This window comes from Typopeltis vanoorti, chromosome 10 (genome assembly GCF_054136105.1).
Source record: "Typopeltis vanoorti isolate ZY-2024b chromosome 10, IOZ_Tvanoo_1.0, whole genome shotgun sequence".
NCBI lineage: Eukaryota > Metazoa > Arthropoda > Arachnida > Uropygi > Thelyphonidae > Typopeltis > Typopeltis vanoorti.
The window spans coordinates 87,495,686-87,522,188 of NC_143558.1; the positions used below are offsets into that span (position 1 = coordinate 87,495,686).

The following is a 26,503-nucleotide window of genomic DNA, read 5'->3' on the forward strand; positions in this document are numbered from 1 at the left end:
TTAGACGTCTACATTGACCACATCAACAGAGACACACCGGACGAATTAACGGGTCATCCGATGAAACTATAGTAAGAAAGTGGTAAGAAAAATTCAGCTATATCACACCTTGAACGGATTGAATAAAGATGATATCCTGGAGGACAGTGCATAGATCCTCAAGAAATTTAGTAGAAGGCTTTGGGGTAATAACTAACAAGACTACAATGTTTTGCCTCTTCCTTCTAATCGTTTTATATCTATTTCACACAGGAAGGGGTCGGCCTGATAAAACCAGAGCTGCAAAGGCTTACATCGAGACGGTGCAGTCCCTGGTGGGTTGTATCACTCGAGACAGGCTCTTCCCCCCCCCCCCAATTTTGCAGTCCATTTGTTTGTCATTTTTCCCAAAAAATTATATTAGTTCTCCTTGTGATTTACTCCAGAATTTATTTATCTCACTTTGTGATCGTTTTTTTTTTTTTTTTTTGCTGTTGTTTGTGTAAGATTCTGTTTTTCATCTGTCAAACATCTTTTACGATGTTTGACAGATGAAAGCAGTAAGAACAAACATCAGGAGATGATTTCAGCAGATCTGTTTGGCCACAACCTCTAATAGGTTATCTAGTTAAACAGATCGACTGAGGCCTCTTTATTACCTACCACTATCTCACTCTACCTTTATTTCTTCCGCTCTCTCTACCTGCTGACCCTCAGCATATCTTTATACTCAATAGGCCGATGATGAAAGACATGAACTCCCATTCTACCCTTAATGCACAGTCCATCTCCTTGAGGAGATGTATGATGCAATGTATTAAAAGCAAGGGGCCACTACCCAGACCGGTTACGACCTTTATTGAGGTCTCATCAGTGGGAGCCAGGCTAGAAATTCCAAGATTTTAGTAATATTTATAATAAGTAACATTTATATCTCATCCGGAGATTTTTATTTAATAAGGTTAAAACACCGTATGGTAACTTGTTCTGGTAAAATACTTATAAGCTCTGTATTACTTAAATCTTGGTATTTCTAGCCTGTCTCCCACTGATGAGACCTCAATAAAGGTCGAAACCGGTCTGGGTAGTGGCCCCTTGCCTTTAATACATAGCATCATGCATCTCCTCAAGGAGATGGGCTGTGCATTAAGGGTAAATATTAAGAATAGTGATCAGATCTTATTCTACCTTTACTTATGTATTTGTTATACGAGTTGTCAAAAAGGTGCACCCATAAATTTCTTAGATGAAAGAGCCAATAGGCTTCACTTCGGCGATGTAACATTGTTTAATCTATTTAAGGGGATATTAAATCCTTATTTCAAAGCCGAATAAGAAACTCAAAGAACATTACCCACCTTTGCAACGAGTTGCTGTAGTGTTGAACTACGTGCTTTGAATCCGCCGAAACGTTTACAGTTTACTGTATTCGGCGTGAAACTTTTTGATTCCGATCTTTGAGTTTCATATCCGGCTTTGAAATAATGTGGGATTTAACATCCCCTTAATTTAAATAATGTTACATTGCCGAAGTGAAGTCTATTGGCTCTTTTATTTAAATAAAAGAATGTTTATTAAGTTTACCACCCTAATATTTATTCTTTAGTGCCAGGTGGTGCTGTTTTGCCGCCATAATCAGTCTTCAAAGTTTGAATGGGAATTCTGGATTTGAGCGTGTTGTGATATGATATTTTTTAAATTGTATGTTTTAAGATTAAATATTTGAAAGAGCATCAGGAACAGAAGTCGTCATGGCTACAGATTTGCCATTTCTTGCAGATTATGCTAAGAGTGATAGGTCTTCATGTAGAGGATGTCAAGGAAAAATTGGTAAAGGTGAACTCCGTCTTGCAACTTTGGTACAAGTAAGAATTGTGTACAAAATGTTCAGTACACTACTAATCTTCAAATAATGTGGATAAAAGTTATTGACATTGACACTATAATAGAATGTAAATATTACATTCTATTTATATCAAGTATGGTTACATAATTGTAACCATACTTGAGTTTCACCGAGTGAAATAAAAGCTTATTGTTTTGCTTTTCTATGTCACCTTAAAGAATCATAAAGCAGAGCTCTTCTACCGATTATTAAATTAATACTGAAGATTTATATTTTAAGATATAAATAACTCAGGCAAGTGAGTGAGTGTGAGCATAGGAATGACAAAATGGTATCTTAAGTCTCATGTGAATGAAAAAGGGTAGCTGCTGGTGCAGGGAGAACTTGCATTTTTGTTCTTAATGGTAGAAGCATTGGGAATAAGAGTGGAGTTTTCACATTAGTTAGAACCCATGCTATCCTTCTCATCGTCTAGGATGTGTTGAGTCCCCATCTAATGAGGTGTACTGGTGTATTAATGCAGCTGGATCACCACTCTGCTGCATCCCCTAAGGGCAATATTCAAGATTGTATCTGTGTGTGTTCACTGGGCTGGTTTGCCTTCTTGCAGGATAAAAAAAACCCAGATAAACGGGGGGGGGGGGACCTGCTGTCCATGCCCAAAACTGGCTTACTTGGCTATGGCTAAGGAAAATCCTTAAGCGCCTCACATCGTCAACGGGAATCGAACCTAGGACACTCTTTCCCTGGGCATATGGTTGTGAAGTGAATAGCCACTAGGCTAACTGCATGGACATTAGTTAGATCATCCTGTGCAAAAAGTATAAACAGTTGACAAAGTATAAAATAGGTACAAGATGTAAGGGATATTCAAAAGAAATGTGATATTCATTGCAAGATAAAATATAATTATTTTTCTTATAGTAAATATATGCCAAATGAAATAATAGTAAAGAAATATAAAGCTTACAACTAAAACAATATTTGTCCAGACAAACAACAGATGAGATGGTTTTCCAGCTTATTACTTAGTTGGGAAAGGAAAACACAGGAAGGTTCATGAATTGTTACTGCATTTAAAAAATTTTTTTATTTTATGTTGCCCCCACCCACAAAACGTTATTTGCAGACCTTGAGTACATTTTGTACATGGGTGTGCTAAGGATTTTTTCCTATCTTTTATGAATTTATATATATATATTGTATTTTTTAAATTTATTTTTTAGAAGTCCGGAAACTGCTCCAGAGATCAAACATGGACGTTTTTCAAGGTTTAGGCCTCCAGTAAGTGGGGTGGTGGTCTCACACTGGGTGATGAAATTCATCTCCCACCTAAACTCTCTCCCATCTTCATTTATTAATTTTCCGGTGAATGAAAACAATAGGTAATAAGATACTGCTATTATGTGCAATCACATAATATTATTCTAAGCCTAATGTGGTAGATTTTTTTACCTTATCATACAGTAAACCAATATGATTAGAGAACAACTTTAAATGTTTTAATATTTTCCTAATTGAAAAAAAAAAGTTAGGAAAGATTAGAAGATTTAAAAAGTACTCTCCCATAAAGGGAATAATGTAGACCAGAGTTCTTCAACCTTTTTACACCTGCAGACCAGGGAAAATAGGAGAAATATTTTGCAGACCGGCTGACGGCTTAAGACAAAAACATAAACCCATGTAGATAGTATTTTATTTATTAAATCCAATGTTATGAAATTACAGTTTTTAGCTAGTGTGACATCTGCTGCTGCTTAGAGGTTAGAAAATTTGATATGCGGCTGGAGCGTTGTTTTTGAGACGAAGAAATTTTTGGCGGACTGCCAGGAAATTTCTGCTGACCACAGGTTGAAGAACAAGGGTGTAGACCATTTAATCTAAAGTATTTTTCAAAAGTAATTGGAGTTATGTTTCACACATTTATAAAGAAGGGTCTTGGTCCAGTAAACAGTGTTTAGTGGGGGTAGCATGTTCAGCAAGTCCAGACTGTTCAGGTCCATGATATTTAATATAAGACCTTTTTTTCTTCAAGGTGAATGAAAGCAGATCTTCCAGTTTGTCCAAAGAGCAAAAATAGCCACAAGAGCAAGGAATGTGGTAGATGCCAGGAAAACCAAGAGGCAGAAGAGATGCGAGAAAAGTGAAGATTTTCCCCGACATGGCAAAAGGCAACAAAATGTTCAGTGGTTTTGCTATGCTTTCAGAATGCCTTGCACACAAGGGATAGGAATGTGAGTTACAGTATTATATCAGCTAATCTACCGTTTATCCAACCCTTCAGTTATCAGAATGGCAAGTTCTGATAACTGAAAGGTATTTTATTAGAAGTTGGTTTGAAATGCAGTGGCCAGTTATTTGAAGGATTTATATTGGAGGTTGGGTAGCAGTAATTTACTGAGTTTTTTCTGGTTTAAAAGAAGCAGAGATTCCATAACTGTTAAATGCTTTTGGATGAAGTAAACATTGCAACCATTTGACAAGAAGGCAGATTAGTAGTTATAATTCTTTTGTAAAAGTTTCAGAAAAACATAAAGGAGCATGATGTAATACGGTCTTAAGAGTTCCAGCCTTTTAGACTAGGTTGGTGGTGAGAATCAGCATGCATATAGCGGCCTGTATGAGTTTTCTTCGTAATACTGAAAAGTGTAAGCTGCCATCTGGTTGGTGAAGAATTAGATCTAAATAGGCTATTTGGTTGTCTATTTCTTTTTCTAAGGTGAACTGGATCCTAGGATGATGGGCACTTATTTTGATAAAAAACTGCTTTAAGTCAGAGGAAGTGGCATTCTAAATTGCGAGGAATGTCTTCCATATCTGCACCATTGAGTAGGTGTAGGAGAAATATCAAGATGTTGTTCAGAGTGTTCCATTTAGTAGTTGACAATGTTTGAAGAAATAGGACTCCCTGTAGCTGTTCCTTCAATTTGTTATATAATTTGTTTTGAAAGGGGAAATAACCAGAGTATAGTGAAATCAAATAATTGAACAATATCAAATGGAAAGTTTTGTTGGAGTAATTAAAGGCACGTTACCTAAGCTTAGCATAACATCAGAAGAGCCTAGATGAAGATCACAAATTTTGTAATTAAAACCCAGAGTGTTTACACACACACACACGCACACACAAAGGTAACCCCCGTATAACACTGCATTCCTACAAATGGTTGGGGAAAATCACTATATAATACGCCATTCCTGCAATATGTTCTTGCTCTAACACAGTTCGAGAATTGGAGAAAAACCTCGTACAACATGGGACGTGATGAGAGTTTTTAAGAGCAAGCACCATCTCATTTGAGCGTGTATGTCGTGTCAGATTTGCGTACAGAATTTTAGAATTTATTAGAATTTTAAATTTATTTTGTTCGTGGGGTATTAATCTTATATTAAGACTTTCACTGTTTTCTTTTTTGTACTATTCTTTGTATGTATTATTGAACTTTTTTTAAAGAAGTGTTAAATATTTCTTTTTTGTGAATTAATTTGTAGCCCTGAACAGTATCTGCCAGAAGAAAAAAAAGTATCGCTTAAAATTTTGAATCATCTTAAAAATGGGGAAAAAGTATCATGTTGCAAAAACCTTGGATTTAAATGGAGCAATAATCCAGACCATACAGAAAATTAGAGCTTCTGTTGCTGCAGGTTGTTCTATCGGTGCAAATGTGATAGCTCGTCCCAGAGCACCAATACTTGAAAAAATGGAAAAAGCTTGTAGTTTGGATTGATGCTCAAAAAAACGGATCCCACTGGACACCAATGTTATTAAACATAAAACTTTAAAAATTTACAACTACTTAAAAGAAAATGGAGAATCTGCTATTAACCCTGACTGTGTTGCTAGCAAAGGTTGTTTCAGCCATTTTAGAAAATGCTTTTCATTGCAAAACATAAAAATACAAGGGGGGGGAAAATGCATCAGCTGATAATGAAGCTACCAAAACTTATCCAAAGTAATTGCAGAAAATTATTGAACAGGGTGGATATACAACACATCAAATTTTTAATGCCAACAAGATAAGCCATTGGAGAAAAAAAAATGCCCAAGAGGACATTTATTTCAAAAAATGAAAAAATCCACCAGGTTTTAAAGCATCAAAAGACCATGTAACATTACTTATGTGCAGTAATGCTTCAGGTGATCACATGGTAAAACCCATTCTAGTTTATAAATCCCTCAACCCTCATGCAATGAAAAACCTAAAGAGTGCTTTACCTGTATATTATTATTATTGTCCAGGCCTCCATGCAGTCAAAAGACTCATCGTGGGAGGTCGTTTTTAGGAATCGCAAAGCTTATCATACCACTCCTTGAATTCATTGACCATTCCCCCTCCAACCATACTCTCTCAGGCAATGCATTCCAAGGTTCAACCACCCTCCATGCAAAGAAACTACTCCTCACCCTCTTGCGCACAGCCTCTTTTCGTAACTTCCACGTATGGCCTCTTGTCATCTCTCCTTCATGCTGTTCCACCAAGTGAAACACCTCTCCAATATCTACCCTGTGCCTCTCAACAGTTTAAAAGTCTCGATCATATCACCTCTCCTTCTTTTATCCACCAAACTTTGCAGTCCACATTCCATCAGTTGATCCTCATAATTCATATTGTACAGCCCTGAAACCATTTTTGTTATCCGCCTCTGTACCCTTTCCACAGTTAATTTATCCCCTTCAAATCCTGGGGACCAATTCTGAGAACAATAGTCTAAGTGTGGTCTGATCAGGGTCTTATACAATGGAATGATAACTCTTTTATCTCTGCAGGTCAGCGTACTTTTCAGTATTGCAGCAATCCTCTGAGTTACCCTCACCACCTTTGCAATATGCTCTCTGAATTTCAGTTTTCTATCAATCAACATCCCCAGATTTCTTGTCTTCCCCTACCTCCTCCAGTACAGCTCCTCTAATCGAGTGTGCATCCTATCATTGATGGATCCCAAACCTCAAGACTTTTACATTTTGCTGCATTGAACCGAAACCCCCATTTATTTGCCCATCTGTCTAGTTTATTCAAATCCTCTTGCAGGGCTGCCACATCTGCACTGTTACTGATAACCCTTCCCAGCTTCACATCATCTGCAAACAATTGAATGGCCCCTTGCAATCCATTGACAATATCATTGATATAAAGGTTGAATTGAACAACACTGGTCCCAGTACTGAACACTGTGGAACCCCGCTTGTAACCTCTGCTTCCATGATATTGCCCCACCATACACAACTCTCTGATACTTATCAGTCAGCCAATCCTGAATCCATTTGACTAACCTGACATTTAAACCCACGTGCTGCAACTTAAATATCAGCTTATCATGTGGCACCCTGTCAAACCACTTTGCAATATCCAAAAAAATGGCAGATATGCCTTTCTCTCATCAACTGCTCCTGTCACTTTATTATAAAAGGCAATCATATTACTAAAGCAAGAGTACCCCTTAACAAATCCATGTTGATTCTCACAGATAACATTACCCTCATCTGCCCAACGCTGTATATAGTCCCTCACTAATTTCGCCAAGACCTTAACAACTACAGATGACACACGAACAGGCCTATAATTAGACACTTCCACTCTGCTACCGCCCTTATGCAGCTGCACTATCTTACCTTCCTTCCATTCCCTGGGTACCTTTACCACAGCTGGACTTTTATTGAAAAGCCATGTCAACGGAGCTGTCAGTTCTTTAGCACATTCTCTCAAAACCCATAGTGAAATACCATCCACTCCAACAGCTTTACTGGTATCAAGAGTACTCAGTATTTGGAACACACTCTCCTCTTGCATCTAAACCCTGAACCTGCCCTATCCCTCTAGTATTAAAACCTCCTCCAGGATGAAATACTCCAATAAAGTGCTCATTGAACAACTCCACTATGTCATCTGCATCAGTCACTCTATTCCAATTTTTATTCCTCAATGTCATTCTTCCACACTCATTTCTCCACCTACTGGCCACATAGCTAAAAAATTCCCTAGGATTTTCTTTGGATCTTAGTGCCAATCTCTTCTCATATTCCAGTTTTGCCTTCCTCACCATTCTGGTCACTCTCCTGGCCTGCGTCTTATATTCTTTGTGTATCTATCCTCCACCTCTCTCCTTATATTTCTTCCATAATCGCTTTTTCAACTGCAGTTCCTGTTTGATATCATTTGTCATCCAGTTTACACCAAATTGTGTCCGCTTCTTCACCTGTGGAATACAGCTTACTATAGCTGCTAACAAATATTCTTTCACAATTTCCCAAGCACTAATTATTGGACGGCAAATAAGAAAGCTTGGGTAACTACTGATTTATTTAAAAAATGGTTTCTAAACTGTTTTGTACCAAGTGTGGAAAACTACTTAAAGCAGAAAAATCTAGATTTTAAAGTTCTACTGATGTTGGATAATGCACCCAGCCATCTGAAAGATTTAATTGACCCAAATGTCAAAATAATTTTTTGACATTTGGGTGAAAATAATTAGGGGCGGATCCCCCTAATACTTATATATATAAAAGTTGATCTTCTAGTAGTAGCAGCACCAAGCAATTTGGATAAATATATAACTTATCAATAGGCCATTTTACACAGTAAGTGGTCTTAATGGAATACCTGGTATATGAACTTTGTGTAAATTTTTTTTTCTTTTTTCCATTTAGGAAAACATTGGCAGTTTTAGTTGTTTTATGTTGTTTGATTGCCATCATGATGCATATGCAACTTAGGCAAAAATTCTATTATATTCATTTAATCAGATATGATTTTTCCTCTGTTTGTATAGTTTGTTGTTATTAGGGTAATCAAACATTTGGAGGGCATACATTGGCAGATTAGCTCAGTGAATGCAGGAGTAGCAGATTTGAGGGACTTCCATCCTTGAGAGCATAGGTTGGAAAAAGGAAATGGAACTTATGTAACATAAGAGATAATTACTTGAAACAGCAAGTGATGGAGGGAATCCAGGTCTGAAAGTTCTGGATCTGGTAATGATGCAAACATGGGAAGTATCTGAGTGTGTGGAATATTCTGTTAAAAGTGTACATTTGGAATTGCAGTGTAGGTGATTGTGATTAACTTAGGAGGTTTGTACTAAGCTTCAAAGGGAGGATATCTGAGAGAAGTGGATGTTTTGTGTGCAAGCAATGTGAATGAATTCAAGAATGCTGGTGCATGTGGTATGTAACCTCCCTTGATGAGTCCACGACTCCCTGGAGGTCTCTTTAATAATAACAACAATAATAATAATAATAATAATAATATACATTCAGTAGAATAAATCAGGTGAGAGTCAAATGGAAGGTATCTTTAAGCAAGAGCTGCAGGTTAAAAAAAAAGTGAAGTTAATATAAAGAGAAGTATAGAGCATGTCATTGAAAGACATATGTCTAACATGGTAAGGAAGACAAAATAATATTATGTCAGGAAATGAATCAAGCAAGCTACTATAGTGAAAGCTGTTTAATTAAATTATGGTTCAGGTGGATAAAGAAATGTCATTGCAGGTAACTCTTGTTATATGCACTTCTGTATGTAAGGGCTATTGCTGTATTCTATCCATGTTTGAGGAAGCTTTCACACATACATCCTGTTTCCTACCTCTGTCTGCTGTACATGGGGTCCATTTTGTGTCCTTAGTGCATTATTGGTATACATGGTATTGTCTTTGTCTGCAAATATGAGACAACAAGTGAGTTAGCTGATCTCATACGGAGGTAGCAGGGTTTTTTCTCCTGGAAACTCTGGTTTTTCATCTCGCATACAGACAAATTGGCCCTTCAGAACACACGCAATTTACAGACAAAAAATACTAGTTGTGGTGGAGGTGGGCAGTAGATGGCGTTGATGGATTTGATTCATAGTAGAGGTTTGGTGTAGTGGTTGAGACAGTTGTAGGTGTCCTCCCGCGATGAGTCTTCGGACTCCTTGGAGGTATCAGGAATAATAATATGATGAAAGAACACATTTTTGCTGTACGTTGTGGGTGGTTCAACTGCTATAAGAGTCACTATGCGTTCCACAGTCTCAACATGACTGGCAAGGCTTCAGCTGTAGATCACATTGCCACTGAAGAATTCCATGATCTCTTCAAAGCAAAGGTAGTAGCAGAATGCTGGGAAGTTACACACTAGAGTAGTTCAAATGGTGAAATTGGCATATTTTGGAAGTGTATGCTCACTCTTCCATCCATTCATGTGGCATCACCTCCTAGTGACTCACGGTTAACTATGGGTGTAACGACATGTGGTGAGGACCCCCTATCTTCCACTTATTGTTGCAAGTATTCATGGCTGTAAATCCGGGGGCCATTTTGTGTCTGTCCTTATGCATTATTGATCTACATAGTAGTATTGTCTTTATCTGTAAATATGAAGATCTGATGAAAGATGAAAGTAACTGACACTTTCTTGCTGTAAGTTGTTCACAGGGCCAATTTGCCTGTTCTATTCGAATAACATGAATTTTCCAGGTAAAAAAACTCTCTACCTCCGTATGAGACCAGCTAACTCACCTTTAGTTGAAAGAGACCAAATAAAGGTTCCTCATGCCATGGATGGGAATTGAACTCAGTTCTTTCTGACCAAAGCACTTAATCTGTACCGACTGAGTTATGGAGCATCTTGGAACACATGCACGCACACATGTACATTGAAAAGAAGACAGCACCTGGATTTAAAGAAGCCAAAGACTGCTGCAGGTTGCTTTTGGGCAGACATTTATTAGCTCCCTGTTCTATTATGAAATGGATTTTAGCCTGTGTGTACGATGTAGCCAAATTCTTTTTAAGATAGGTACTATAGGGATCTAATATGCAATCATTCAGAATTGACATTCTGATCAGGCTTTCTGAATTATGTGGTGTGTATACCATATAATTTGTAAACCTTTATATATTTTAGCATTTCTTATCGGATATAATCTTACTCCATATAATCAGATCAGGCTTTCTGAATTATGTGGTGTGTATACCATATAATTTGTAAACCTCTATATATTTTAGCATTTCTTATCGGATATAATCTTACTCCAGTTGCCTTCCACATTTCAGCTTTCTAATGGTTTTCCCTACCTCAAGCATTGATGCATAACTTGATTACATTTGTTTTTTGTAGTGCAGAAGCATTACAAAATTATAAACTGTTTTATACATTTCTATGTGACTTGGAATTTATGAATAATAGTTATTAAATTTTTATTTTTCATTTTAGAAAATTTTGTTTTACTATATGTCTCAGAACATGCTGAACATTTTATTTCTTTCAAGTCTCCAATGTTTGATGGGAAGATTACAAAATGGTATCATTTTATGTGCTTCTTTGGGAAACAGAAGGTAAAAACAGTGGGAGATATAGATAAATTTGAGTCTTTGAGATGGGATGACCAGAAGAGGATAAAAGATAAGATTGGTGAGTAAAATTGTGTGTATACCAAATGAAAATTTTATTCTTTCAGGTAGATATTTTGAATAATTACTAGTCAAAATTTTCACTATTATTATTTATTAACCATAGATTTGTGGGCATCATCACTAGAACTTCCATCCACCTAGCTGACCAATGCCTATCGTGTTTCTCTCTAAATTCATTCATTATCACTGCACTCCACTCTTTCTGGTAGCATATTCCACTCATTCACTTACCACTTGCTATTCAAAAAGTCTCTTCACTTGTCATATTCCTACTTGCAGGTCCAGTTGAATAGAATGGTGAATGATTCTTTGTTATCAAATTCCTTATATTTACCCTCGGAGGGGCACGTGATAGTATTACATGAAAAACGTATATCATTTGGTGACTTCAATTATTGATACATACTCCTGATTATGTTTCTTTTGAAATGTTTTCCACCACTTTCTTCTACCATATTCTTCCACAGTGATTCATTGTTATTTATCCTTTAACTTCCGACTTATCTATCTGTGATCCTTTCACCTCTTTATCTTTCTTTCATATCTTTTCTTTCCTTCTATAAAATCCCTTTTAATAACTCTTATCTCTTCTTTTTCCCTTATGAGCTAACTTTTCTAATCCATAGAACATTCTACCATTATAGGTAGCATTTCTCAGACACATCAGTCTTGAGTGTCTGAGAAATGAGAGGTCACTCTGGAGGCTCTTTCTTATCACCAAGGAATTTGGGTGACCAGAAATGTGCTCAGAAATCTGGATATGCCATTATAAAGAGTGACAATAACATCCCTATCTTTCCTTGCCAATATGTCTTTAATGTCTAGATAATCTGATGAGCTTTTTTGGAAAGCCATTGCTATGATCTCTTCATCCCAAAGTTAACTTACACTTGGCTACATTAAACTGATAGCTGTTATCATCTGCCCATACTGTCAGTCTGTTTAAGATCATCCTGCAGAATCCATTTCATTAGTCAGTTATATATTTGTTTTTGTTGCTAGATTCTTTTTACTAGTTTCTTCATTTATGCTGATTAGTAGGAGAAACATTCATTTCCAGATTGATACAATAATGAATTTTTTTCTTTTCTAAGCAAATAGTAGATAAAGAACATAACTTTTGGAAATGAGACATTCTCTTAAATCCACTTTAATAACAGGAGTGAATTATGTACAAATATAACTGAAAGATGTCTTACACTGAAATAAGTGTATAGAAATTCATCGTTAAATGATACAATAGTCATTTGCAAAACACTTTACGCTATTACTCATTTGAGACCTAGCACAATTTGTCTCTGAACATAAATTATAGAAAGAAAAACACTAATTGCAGGTTTGCACTCCATCCAGCAACCTCTCGCTTTGTCAACTACAGAAGTCCCATATTCCATTGTCTGTCTACTGCAGTTGTTTACAGAGCAGCCTACTCTGATTTCTTGCCCATCTATACTGATGCTCAAGAGCTGACACACGTTGACTGTGCTGCTGTGTTTCCTGACATTACTATCTCCAACCAGATCCCACCTGATTGCAGTAATTATACATCAGAGTTACATGCTATTCAGCTTGTACTTCTGCATATATAAAATAAAACTGCTCCCAAAATTTTATAATTTATACAGACTCTTTTTTGATATCTTCACAGGCTATCTCCTCTCCTATGTATAATCCACATCCAGTGCTGTATGAGGTATTGCACCTGTTGTACAAAATGTAAACCCTTAATTTTGATGTTCAGTTGTGCTGGATTCCCAGCCACATTGGAATTAAGGGAAATATGACTGCAGCTGCTAGATCAGCTCATACTTTCTCCATGTACTATTTAAAGCACCATATACAGACAATTATAAGATCAAAGCTAATTGCTCATTGGCAGTCATCACGGTAGGAAGCATTGACAACCAAATTACATGACATTAAGTCTGAAATTAAGCATTGTCGTTCTAGTCAACATAGAAAGAGAAGAGAGGAAGTTGTTCTTGCTAGGCTCCACATAGGTCGCAGTCATCTTACACATTCTTATTTACTGAGGGCTGATGACCCACTTGTGTGTGAAAAATGCAATATGCATCTTACTATTTGTCATATTCTTGTGGGTTGCCAGCTCTTTAGAGGAGCAAAGAATGAAATTTTTATCTATCTAGCCAAGCCATATACACTCAGATTCCATGTTTTTAACCTTACAAATAATTAATTCATACAAAGACATTTGATTGTAATTTTAATTATACGTAGATACTTCATTGCTTAACTTAATTTATGTACATACATAAATTAAGTGGAGTTGACAGAGACCAAAGAGCACAAGCAGAAGTCATGATTTGGATGCATAACTCCCTTTCAAAACAGTTAAAACATTATAAATTATGGAATGAAAGAATAATAGAAGCTAGAATAAAAATAGATAGAGGCTATTTAACAATAATTGGTTTATATGCCCCAGAAGAAGGAAAAGAACAGGATAATACTGATTTTTATAATCAGCTACAAAACATATATAATAAAATAAATAAAAATGATTACATAATTTTAGCAGGAGACTTAAATGCAAGAATTGGAAACACGAAAGTTAATAATAATATAGGAATACATGGAGAACACACTCTAAACAGAAATGGTAAAAAATTGATTGACTTTGTAGTTTATAATAACCTAAAAATAATGAATTCCTTCTATAAACATAAAGACATACATAAATATACTTGGGCAGCAAGAGGATGGAAATCAATATTAGATTACTTCATATTAAATGAAAAGACATCAAAATTTTCACTAGATGTTAGAGTTCACAGAGGATATGAAATAAGCAGTGACCACTTCCTTGTTAAAATAAAATTAAGATTACCACCTAAATGGCTACAAGTAACAAGAACAGAGAGAAAAATTGAAACATTTGTTTATAAAACTAGACTATTGAATGACACAAATGTACAATGGCTATATGAACAAAGAATTACCCAGTATCTAGATAAAATAAAACAAAATGAAGAAATAGAAATAGAATGGCTTAATATAAAAATGATACTAAATGCAGCAGCAAATGAAAGCTTAGGAAAGACCAAAAAATTCAATAAAAGAAAAAAACTGAAGATCTGGGATGATACAATCAAAGAAATAATCAAAAAGAAAAAAGAAGCCTATCACAAATGGTTAAGCAGTAAAAGATTAGAAGATGAAATAGAATATAAAAGAATAAGGGCCATAGCTAAAAGAGAAGTCAGAAAAAGACAGAGAATCATGGAACAAATTTGTTTCTAATTTAGAACATGATTTATATAAAATAAGACCTAATGTATATAAGATTTTGAAACACCTAAATGCAGATACCAAAGAAAACATAAAATTAAACACTGATTTGAAATTAGAAGAATTTCTAAATTACTACATAGAACTGTGGACAAACAAATATTTTAAAAAAGACAGCTGGCAAACAATTAACGAAAATGAAAAGGAAATAACTAAAGAAAAATTAGAAATCAGCCTGAAAGAAACAAGAAACCAAAAATCACCTGGAGAAGATAAGCTAGGTTCAGAACTATATAAATACGCAGGAACAAGATTCAAAGGAAGACTCTTATTATTTTTAAATAAAATTTACTCAACTGGTATTCCCCCAATAGAATGGAAAAAAGCAATTGTGATTCCTATCTTTAAGAAAGGTAATAGAGATGACCCTAAAAACTATAGAGGTATCAGTATACTAAATTCATGTTACAAAATATACAGCAGAATCTTAAATAACAAACTAATGAAATATTCCGAAAACTTTATTCTAGAGGTACAAAATGGATTTAGAAATGGACGATCATGTATAGACCCAGCCTTCTGCCTAAAATTAATAATAGAGAAAAGAAGAGAATATAATTTGGAAACACATATTGCATTTATTGACTTTGAAAAAGCATTTGGCAAAGTTAAAAGAAACATATTATTTAACATATTAAAAGAAAGACAAATACCAAATAATATCCTAAAATTCGTCACAAGTATATATGAAAATAATCAAATACAAATAAGATTAAATCATGAGCTATCATATACAAGAGAGATAAACCAAGGGGTCCGACAGGGATGTCCCCTCTCAGCAACTCTTTTTAATATCTACTTAAATGAAATAATAATTAAACGGAGTAAAAATTTACATCAAGGAATTAAACTTTCACCTACAGTTAACTTAAACACTCTCCTCTTTGCAGACGACCAAATAATAATTACAAATTCTAAAGATAACTTACAGAAAGCTATTTTAAATCTAAACGAGATATCCAAAGATTATGGTATGATAATATCAATGGAAAAATCAAAAACTATGGCCTTTAAAGGACAAGATCCAGCAAGAACTAAAATAGTATTAGATAACAAGATCTTAGAACAGGTGAATTCATTTAACTACCTAGGATGTATGATCACTTATGAAAATGAAAAAGATATAAACATAAAAATTGTGAAATATTTAAAAATAACAGGAGTAATTAACTCTATATTTAAACCAAACCTAGTTCAAAAACAAACCAGGCTAAAAGTATACAATACATTAGCCCTACCGGTCTTAATGTATGGAAGCGAAATCTGGACAATAAAACAAAAAGACAAACAAAGATTAACAACAGCAGAAATGAAGTTTATGAGAAAAACTGCAAAGTATACCCTATTTGATCACAAAAGAAACAAAGATATTATGAAAGAATTAAACCAAGAACCAGTAATTGAAAAAATTAAAAAATATAAACATAGATGGATGGAACACGTTCAAAGAATGAAAACAGAAAGATTACCAAAACAAGCCTTAAAGTACAAGCCGTTAGGAAAAAGAAAACCAGGACGTCCTCTTAAACGATTCAACGATGACTTCTAAGGCGCCGGAACAGGCCATACTAGGCCTAAATCCTTGATACGTATGATGATGATGATGTACATACATATTATTTACTAGTTTATCTTTGACTATTTGTGTACTATACTACTGTAGCCTTTACACTTGTGTATTGCTGTAACCTTTGCTGTTATTTTATTTGTATGTAGATACTGCATTGCTTAATTTAAATTTTGTACATACATACATATTAATTACTAATTTATCTTTAACTATTTATGTATTGCTGTAACCTTTGACCTTGTGTACTTCTGTGACCTTTGGTGTGGTGCAGTATGACCTTTACTGTTCTTGCACCAATAACAAACCACACCAATTATCATATCTCTTCCCATGAATAGGAAATCTACAGATATAGTTAAGAAATATGTCCTTTTTATGTGGCATAACCCCCCCCCCCCTAGATAACACAATTTATCTATCTTTTTTAGGTTTTAACATTTTCTGTTGTGTTCAGAGTTCTTTCTTTCTTGTGAATAACAGCTTCACATATAAGAGAAAACTAAATATAATTTATTACTGCTATATATTTCTCTCAGTATGTCATGAGCTTCTTTTAGGGAGAAGACAGAAAAACTGGTAACTACGTTAAATTCTGAATACAAGAGTCATACAATGTACACATAAGATCATATGTCTCAATCAGCTGTCCAGCAGGAGGCAACACTATTAGAGTTCAGAGACATGGTAATAGATGTATAATTAATTTAAAATAAATAAAAATATAAAAACAAATTATAAACAGTTAACAGCAATCACTTCTCAAAACTTAGAAATAAGCATGCAATCTGTCCGATTATGATTACAACAGTGGCATAGGACTTCACACAATTCCAAAAAACAGACAATCATATTTGAACCTACTGTAGTGTAGCATCTTGGTACAGTTCCAGTGAACTCTGTGTCTAGTGTTGATGGCATGAGAAGTAAGGTCTGAACCTTCAGAATCCAAAAATCATATAATCTTGATGTTCTTCATTTCTAATAGTAGCAGAATGGCCAGTCTGTCCAAAGTAGCAATGATGACAAGAACAGGATATTTGATAAACACCAGCAAAGGATAAAGGTGATAATATATCTTTGATAGGTGATAAGGAAGATGACAACTTCCAAGCTGGTTTGAAGGTGGTATACAAATTATATCTGCAAAGGTACCTCGCTATCTGTTCATGTTTCTTTAATATAGGGTATGCTGATCCTTTTAACATCAGATTGCAGTCTGGAAGAGGGATGATAATTATCAAATATTATCTTTATCAAGGTCTTGTTGTATCCATTAAGTAATAGATTATGTTTTGTTTTATTTAATTCTTCTAATAAAAGAGACTCAGAAGAACAAATTGTGTGTACTCGGTGTACAAGGCTTTTGGTAATATCTGTTTTTTGTGAAGGATGATGATGTGAAGATGTGTGGATATAAATTAATTTCTTACATGCAAGCATATGAAGAGATAATTTTGTCCAGAAATTGAGGTAGGTAGTTCTGTTTCAGAGTGAGACCAAATTGCAAAGATGTCATCCCCGAAATGTAGCCAAATGCAAGGTCAAGGAGAAATGGTGTTAGAATTCTGATCTTCTAAATGCTCCATAAAATAATCAGCCAAATCAGGTGAAATAATTTATTACACCAAATAAAATTGCTGGCATTGATAGTAAAACTTTAATAAATTAACAATGTCGACAGGGAAATCTGCTTGTAAAAGCTGTAGTCTTTCTTGAAGTGGTATATTTGTAAACTATGAAATTACATCAAATGATACCATCATTTCTGACTCTTGAATATGAAGGAAGATCTTTCATTTTTTTCTTTGAAATGAAAACCGTTTTTTATATATGAGGTGGTTTTTCAAGTAAAATTTCTTATAACTCTTGAAAGATATTTTGCCAAATAATAAGTAGGAGATCTCATTCTATGAACTATTGGACATAATGAATAACCAGATTTTTGTGTACCTTAAGAAGGCCATAAATTTCGTGGGGGACAAGCATGATGAATCCACAATTTTTCAGTAGTATTAGTATCTAAGGAATATGTTTGTTCTAACAATTTATTCAATTTGTTTAGCTCACTTTGCCTAGAATCTCTGTCAATTATACTCTAAGTGGATCTGGCACACAGTAAAACATTAAGTCTGTAATTAGCATGTGGCACCCTTGAGAACAATTGCATTTCCTTTATTAGACTTCGTTATTACAATATTATTATTTTGGCATAAGAAATGGAGAGCTTGTAATTCAAGTAAGAACTAATCAGAGGAGGAGGTTTAGCTTTATACAAACTCTCTGCACTCTCAAACTTTAGCTTGTTAGCATCTTCTGTACATAATTTTGAATGCCTTTTTCTATATCTAACATAATATCTGAATGAGGCAGACAACGAGGTGTTACTGTAAAATCTGGACCTTTTGACAATGCACTTAATTCGTCATTTATAAAAGAATGGTTAGTTAAATTTATTGTCCATTTTCCATGTGCTGAGCTGAGTGGTTGCTGTACGAACCTATGGCTTCTTTGTTCTCGTAATTCAAAAACACACATCAACTTCTGTTTTATAGTTTAAGTGAGCATGCCTAGCTGAGGAAAGAGAAATTCTACTGATTAAGTCAAGATGTTCAGTATTAAGATTATATATAGGAAACTATTTAGTTTTCACTTACATGTGTGAAGCCATTATTCAAAAAATATAATTTTTTCAGCATATACTTGCCCTAGCGTGAAAGTGGTACTGCTTATCATCACGTGAAGGGATAGATATGGCAGCATTAGGGTTATGATGTGGGAAGGCATTTGCTTAATTGATGCACTGAGCTACAAGCTGGAAAAAGAAACTGACTGGTGTACAATATTGCAGTAAGGTTCTCCAATTTCATGATATATATATCATATATACATCATAATCACGTATGATGTGCTACACAACATCATATGTGAGCAATGGAGATACTTCTTGAGACCGAGGATATTAATCAAATTGAGTGGCCAGTTTGCTCACTAGATCTCACTCCCATGGAACACATTTGGAATGCAATAATGTGATGCATTGCTGCGTGAAATTCTCCAGAAAACAAACAAGGCCTTATCCTTACTCTGAAGGAGGAGTGAACAAGTTTGTCTCAAGAACTCTTGAATTACTTGGTGTTAAGGATGGTAAGACATTGGATGGAATATGTCCACCTTGAACTGCATTGCAGTTCAAGGTGGACATATTCCAAACTGAAATGTGTGCGTAATTTTTGGTAAGCACTGTACATTAATTCCTTAACTACGTTCTTAGGAAATTTGTAACTTTCGCCAAAAATGTATTGCAGTTTAATTTGTATGAAATTTATAACAAATTTTTTGTGTAATATAATTTATTAGCATGCTGGCAATAAATATATGTTCACATTTGGCTGTAGTCATGAAAATATTTTCATCTACAGGTAAAAATGTAGTTTGTCTTTAGCTTTTGGACACCAGTATATCAACAGAAACCTTTTCTTGACTGAGAATTTTGTGTTTTCATGTGGAATTCCATTGACATAGATCAGTGTTTCTCAAAGTGTGGTACGCATACCCCGGGGATACGTGAAAGGTCATTAGGGGGTACGTGGCAATTTTCGGCTATGCATAATGCATAAAACGGCACTAACTAATGAATCACATCCTCCCTCTACAACAGAAACTGCTCTAAAAAGACCAAGCAAAACCATATGTTGCCGGGAACATATGGTTTTGCTTGACACCACCCCCGTCGTTAACGTGTTAAAACTAAGAAATATATAGTGAATGTGTTTCAGATATTATGGAATTCGGTTGAAGGGAATTAGCATTTCAACTCAACTGTTGAAATGCTAATTTGTCTTTGGTTCACGCGATCTTTTGTTAATACCACACCAATCATATGCAGTTCTTCGCTGCTCTATGTATCTCAAGTCTTGTAAATTACTGGTAATTTTTGCTTGAAATAATGGGAAAGAAGATGATACTATTTGGGTAGACGACTTTGACAATGCATACAAAGAAACTGTTCTGGGTGACAAAAGTAGTGATAGCGAGTAGGAGCTTCTTGGTAAGTTTCGTTTTTTTTCTGAAAACTTTAGTTTCCGAAAATTCCCACACGTATCTCGCAACACGATTTTTTTGCTTTAATTTTGGGAAAAAAGTTAGTTATATTCGAGTAAATACAGTATTTTTTTAGCTTTCAAATTCTTACATATGGATCATTGGTTAAAGATTGGATTTATAAAACCCCCAAAAGAGAGCAATATAGCAAATACAAGTAGCTGTAAGCAACAAGAAAACATTGATATTGCATCTGAATCAAATGAAATTGAGTGTCGTCTGACATCTCTAGAGGACCAAAATTTAAAAATAAATCATATTTTTTGTTTACATGAACATAAATTCAAATAAAATAGATATTTAATTTTAATTAATATTTTAAATTAATTCATTCATTTTTAATTTTTTTTAATTAATGAATTTATTTTTAATTAATTAGGGGTACTTGGTAATAATGAAAATTTAAGAAGGGGTATGTGGATATTTGAAGTTTGAAGTTTTGAGAAACTGACCTAGATACTACAGCAAAAAAGGTTGTGTTGCATAAATAAAGGATTCTGTTGCATATATACATATGTTGTTTATTAAGTTCTGATAATTTCAATTAATTAGCATACAAAATGCATTGCTATATATACAGTAGATTGTGGTTAATTAGTCCACCAGTTAATCGGGCCTGCCATTTTATTGTGTCTGGAAGATCAAAAACAAAATGGGAATATAATAAGAATTTGCTTTGTTTATTTGAGACAATGCCATTTAACATCTACCACATGGAATGCTAGAAGACCTACATAATCTTGCTTCAAAAATTTAGTGCTGATGACATCTGCTATCTGTCATATCATTCCACATCAGATAGTTCTCTGTTATTAACATGCTACAGTGTTCGGATCAGTGAAAGCATTGGATTGTGAAACAGTGCTATGCTGTTCAGATATGTCAGGTACTGATAAACACAGCTGTTAGTTGTTGGAAAAAAGGGCCAGATTTTGATGCTTTGAAGGATTATAATGGAAAGTGTATAAGGTTCAATACTGTGAGCAAAAATGTGTGGATGACTTCATCTGAATTTTTCAAGAATTGACTTATGAGTTAAGACATAGAATTACAATGGAAATCAAGAAAAGAAATTACTGGATCTTGATAACTGCTAAGGAAATCAGAGCATGAGTTAAAATTTTACAACCAATACAATTTATGGTTGTTAGTTGGCAAGGAATAAGTGACGAGACCATTTAAAACTGTTTTGCTCAGTAGTTTAAGCATTCAATCATGGATATGCCAGATATGGCCAATTGTAAAAATGACATTCTGTTAGATGAGAACCACATCAGAAACTATGAAGTTTGCATCCATTGATGGTAGTCTTCAATACTGTATTAAAGATTTTGAGGAGGAAATTGCAGCAGGACATTAGAACAAGAAAATGATTAGAATGACACTCCTGAGTTCCAACAAGTAAATACCCAGGATCTTAGAAAATTTATTACTGGATTTTGATTCTGTTTCATGCAGAGAGGTGCTATATCTGCATTAAATTCCCGTGCTGATAATTTTGTTTAATTGCAGAAAAAAAGAAAAAGAGCGAGACATCCTTATAAACTCAATCAGTTCCTACAATGCCATTCATTTCTAAGAATTGCATGCATGTTTAATACGTATGTTTTTCTTCTTCTGCAGCTTGTCCCACTTAAGTGGGGGTCGCTGTTAGTGATGAGTCTCCTCCACATCCATCTGCAAGGAAGGAGGAATCCTTCCTTGCACATCCATCTGCATGACCTTTCTTCCCACATATTCGTCCTCCCTCCTCATCACATGACCAAACCATCTCAATCTTGCCTCCTGTATCTTTGCTCCTAAGTTCGTAAACTGTTCTCCTCACATAGTCATTTCTCAGATGATCCTTTCTGGTAATATCGCACATCCACCTAAGCATTCTCATCTCTGCTACCTCCATCCTGCTGATGTTATTTTTCCTCAGGGCTCCAGTTTCCATAGCGTACGTCATAGCTGGCTTCACTACTGTCCTATAGATTTTGCCTTTCAAATTGATTGGCACTCTCTTATTGAATAGCACTCCAGCCATCTCTCTCCAGTTTCTCTAATTTGCTTGTATCGTGCAGCCCACTTCCTTCTCAGCCCCTCCATCCTCTTCTTCCACTGTTGAACCTAAGTATCTAAGTCCCCCACCTTCCTGATGACATTTCCTTCCAGCTCCAGATCTGTCTCCTGGCTGCCGTCCACTTTGCAACACATATACTCTGTCTCACTCTGCTCAGTCTCATACCTCTCTCTTCCAGTTTAGCTGCCACTTCTTCTCTTGAATCTGCACACAGTAAGATGTCATCTGCATACAATATTGTCCAAGGCGCGTCTTCTCTCACCTCCTACGTCAAAACCTCCATCACAATATTAAACAGAAGTAGACTTAATGCTGACCCTTGATGCAAGCCAACTGTTACTTGAAAAAGGTCCGAACTCTAGTCTTCACATTTCTGTACGTCTCCTGCACCAACCTGACATATTTCTCTGGTGCCTTCTTCTCCCTCAGACACCTCCAGACTTCTTGCCTTGGCCTCTATCATATGCTTTCTCCAGATCAATAAACACCAGATGTAGTCTCATTGTTTCTCTCGAAACTTTTCCATCATCTGCCATAACCCAAAGATAGCATCTGTCATTGATCTACCAGGCATGAAGCCAACTTGTTCCTTTGCAATCTCCACCTCCTTCCTCATTCTTCCATCAAGAACCCTTTCTAGGATTTTCATTGTGTGGGACATCAACTTTATTCCTCTGTAATTCTTAGTCTTGTGCATCCCCTTTACCCTTGTAGATGGGGACAAGAGTACATTCCTTCCATTCCTTGGATATATTTTCCTGTTGGCAAACTTTCATGAACAGGTAATCCCACAGCAGGTCAATTCCCTCTTCCCCCAGTGCCTTCCATGCCTCTGTTAATAAGTAGATATTTTTATATAGAGAATAGAGGATATTATCATATTAATCCTACTGGCTGCACCGTTGTTTAAATATACAATTCTTATTAATTTTATTTAATCTCTTTTTCTAACAATTATTTTTTTATTTCTGAGTGTACCTATATATTATTATATGCACAAGGGTTCATGAAATCTGAAAACAAACCCCAACTCAACATCACTAGAGTTAAAGATCGGTACTATCAACATAAGAAGCCTGAAGAAATAACCAAAAGAAATGGAGCTAGCTGAGGAATTGGATGAGTACCAGATCTACATAATAGGGGTGACTGAAATGAAAAAGGCAAAAAATGGTGAGATCTTTCTGAGCAATAAATACAAAATGTTATATTCGGGCAATGACAATCAAGGAAAAGAAGGAGTAGCCATAGTATTCAACACTAAATATGAGGCTAATCTTCTTGAATGGCAGGCAGTTTCAAGTGGAGTGATGTGGGCAAATATGAGAATGGGGAACTGGACAATGAGACTTATTTGTGCCTATGGTCCCACAGAAGGTTCTACTAAGGTAGAAGTGGAGGAATTTTTTGAGGCTTTAGAAAAAGCAACTGACACAGTGAAAAAGGAAAAGTTGGTCCTTGTTGGGGATCTAAATAGCAGAGTAGGAAATGATTGTGAGACATACAAAAATATTTTGGGAAAATTTGGAGAAAAGAGCAAAGCTAATAATAATGGCAGATATCTGTTGGATTTATGCTCAGGACATGGACTAGTTATTACTAACACCATGTTCCAACATGAAAATGTGCACAAATTCACATGGAGAGAAGAGGTAAGGAATAAGAAAAGTCTCATTGACTATGTTATTGTTGATAGTGATGTTTTCTCCTTGGTGCAGGACACCAGAGTGTACAGAGGATTTGAAATTGGAAGTGATCACTATTTAGTCTTGAGCAGGATAAAATTGAATTTCATATTGAAAAGAATAATATGTAAGAAAGTTTTAAAGTGAATAAAAGTTGAGCAGCTCTCAGATGTGAACTGTAGACTAAAATACACAAAGATTATTGAAGAAGAAATGAAAGAGTTTCAGAACAGGAATCAAACCTTTGAGATTCAGTGGCAAATTCTGAAGAAAACATTGATTGATTCTGCCAGAGAGGCATGTGGTGAAGTTGTCTACAAGGATAAAAAAATCAGAACACCCTGGTGGACACAGGAAGTTAAAGAAGCAGTAAGGAAAAGAAGAAAGCATATCAAAAGTTACTGTCAAATAAGTCAGCTTGTGCTCTTAGAGAATACAGAGACAAATGCAAGAATGCTAAACACTGTGTAAAACTAGCTAACCAAAAGTCATGGGAGGACTTTGGCAAGAACATAGAAAATAAATATCAAGAAAGTGGCAAAATATTCTGGAGGTTGTTGAAGAAGCTTAGGAATGGAGGAAAGAGTGCTGTAAAAGGAGTTAGAGATGATAAAGGTGACACAAAAACGGGAGAAAAAGATATCCTTGAAGTATGGAGTAATTACTTTGAAAAACTGCTAAATGAAACAAGCAGTGAGGACAGCACAGTGGTAAAAAACACTGACCAGGCATGTAGTCAGGGATACATATCCATACTTGAAGTAGAAAAAGCCATCAAAGGCTTGAAATGTGGAAAGGCAGCATGAGTAGATGATATTCGACCAGAAATGCTGAAGTATGGTGGTATAAGAGTCTTACAGTGGCTGACTGCATAGTTCAGAAAGCCTGGACAGAGGGACGAATTCCCGATGATTGGGTAGAGCTCGAATAATTACCCATATATAAAAAGGGAAATAAAACTGAATGTGAGAATTACAGAGGTGTTTCCCTACTGACTGTTCCTGGCAAGATCTATGCAAGTATACTTGAGAAACGGTTGAGAAGAATTGTGGAAGAAAAGCTTGGTGAAGAACAAGCTGGATTCAGGCCAAATAGAGGCTGTCAGGATCAGATCTTCACTTTACGACAAATAGTCGAGAAAGCATGGGCATATAACAGAGATCTGTATTTAAGTTTTGTCGATTTGGGAAAATCATATGACAGGGTGCCAAGAGAGAAGCTATTCAATACGCTACAGTTATATGGTGTCAATGGGGCATTATATCAAGCAATACTTAGTCTTTATTTGAGTTGTAAGTGAGCAGTTGGAATTGAAGGAAGTACAAGAAGATGGTTTAATGTTAAATCTGGTGTGAGACAAGGATGTACATTATCCCCTCTGTTATTCATTATCTATATGGATCACATTATGAAGGAAAGTGGTATTAAACATGATATCAAAATTGGAGATGTTAATGTCAGCTCTTTGCTTTATGCAAATGATGTTATACTTCTCAATAAATCTGCTACAAGTCTGCAAGATTCTCTGACTAAATTGAATAGCTGTTGTAATAGATATGGTATGAAGGTCAGCAATAAAAAGACATAGACAATGAAAATAGGCAGAATCATTGAAAATGTCAACTGTGTTGTGAATGGAGAACCTGTGGAACAAGTAAAACATTTCAGCTACTTAGGCACGATTTTTTCTGAAGATGGCAAATTAAATATAACAGAATCAGCAAAGCTGGTATGGTGGGAAGTCAAAAGAATAAATTCATATGGAATAAGAGAGAAATTAGTCAGAACACTAAATTAGCTGTATACAAGACAGTGTTCAAACCAATTTTAACTTATGGATCTGAGAGCTGGGTCAGAAGTAAAACACTTGACCAAAGACTAGAGACCACAGATATGAGAGTCCTGAGAAAGATTATAGGCGTGAACACATGGCATCAATGGCAATATCATATTAAAAACGAGGATATTAGGAAAGAACTTGACATTGTCAGCATCCAGGAATGCGTTAGCAGAGCTAATCTCAGGTGGTATGGTCACTTAAACAGAATTGGCGAAGAAAGATTAGCAAAACAAGTGTTCTCTGCCAGGTTGGTAGCAAAACGACCCAGAGGAAGACCAAGATATAGGTGGATTGATACGGTACAAAGTGCCTTAGCCAATAGAAATATAAGATCTGATAATGTTGGAGTCTTGACAAGTAACAGACTGATTTGGAGGAAAATTGTAGATAGGAAGTTAGTAATGATGCAATTTTTTCATGTAGTACTATCATATCCTGTACACCCCTTGAGGATACATTGCAGGAATTTGATGATGATGGGTTCACTCCAATTGGTGCAATGACCTCCTTTTTTACTATTTCTTTCAGAATCCAAATAATCACTGACTCAAGACCAAAATACAAAATAAACACATTTAATATAACAAAAACAGTATATATACACTTGAAACAAATATTACATAACTAACTATAAATTTAATTGGATCCAAGGCCTTTTAAAAATAAAGTTACGCTTAAGACTGGACTAAACACTTTTTGTTTTCACAATGACAAA

At 35.3% G+C, this 26,503-nt stretch overlaps 1 protein-coding gene across 3 annotated transcripts in view; it reads left to right on the plus strand.

Moving 5' to 3' along the window:
- The first annotated feature begins 1,621 nt into the window (after positions 1-1,621).
- Parp1 (Poly-(ADP-ribose) polymerase) overlaps positions 1,622-26,503 on the plus strand; it is a 583,272-nt gene continuing 558,390 nt past the window's right edge. Inside the window, exons 1-2 of one of the 3 annotated variants that reach the window (XM_090399735.1) lie at positions 1,622-1,844; positions 11,075-11,216. In XM_090399735.1, coding sequence (XP_090255861.1) covers positions 1,731-1,844; positions 11,075-11,216 — 256 coding nt within the window. In that variant the 5' untranslated portion in view covers positions 1,622-1,730. The remainder of the gene's footprint in view (positions 1,845-11,074; positions 11,217-26,503) is intronic. The other 2 variants (XM_090399736.1, XM_090399737.1) reach the window with 2 other exon arrangements.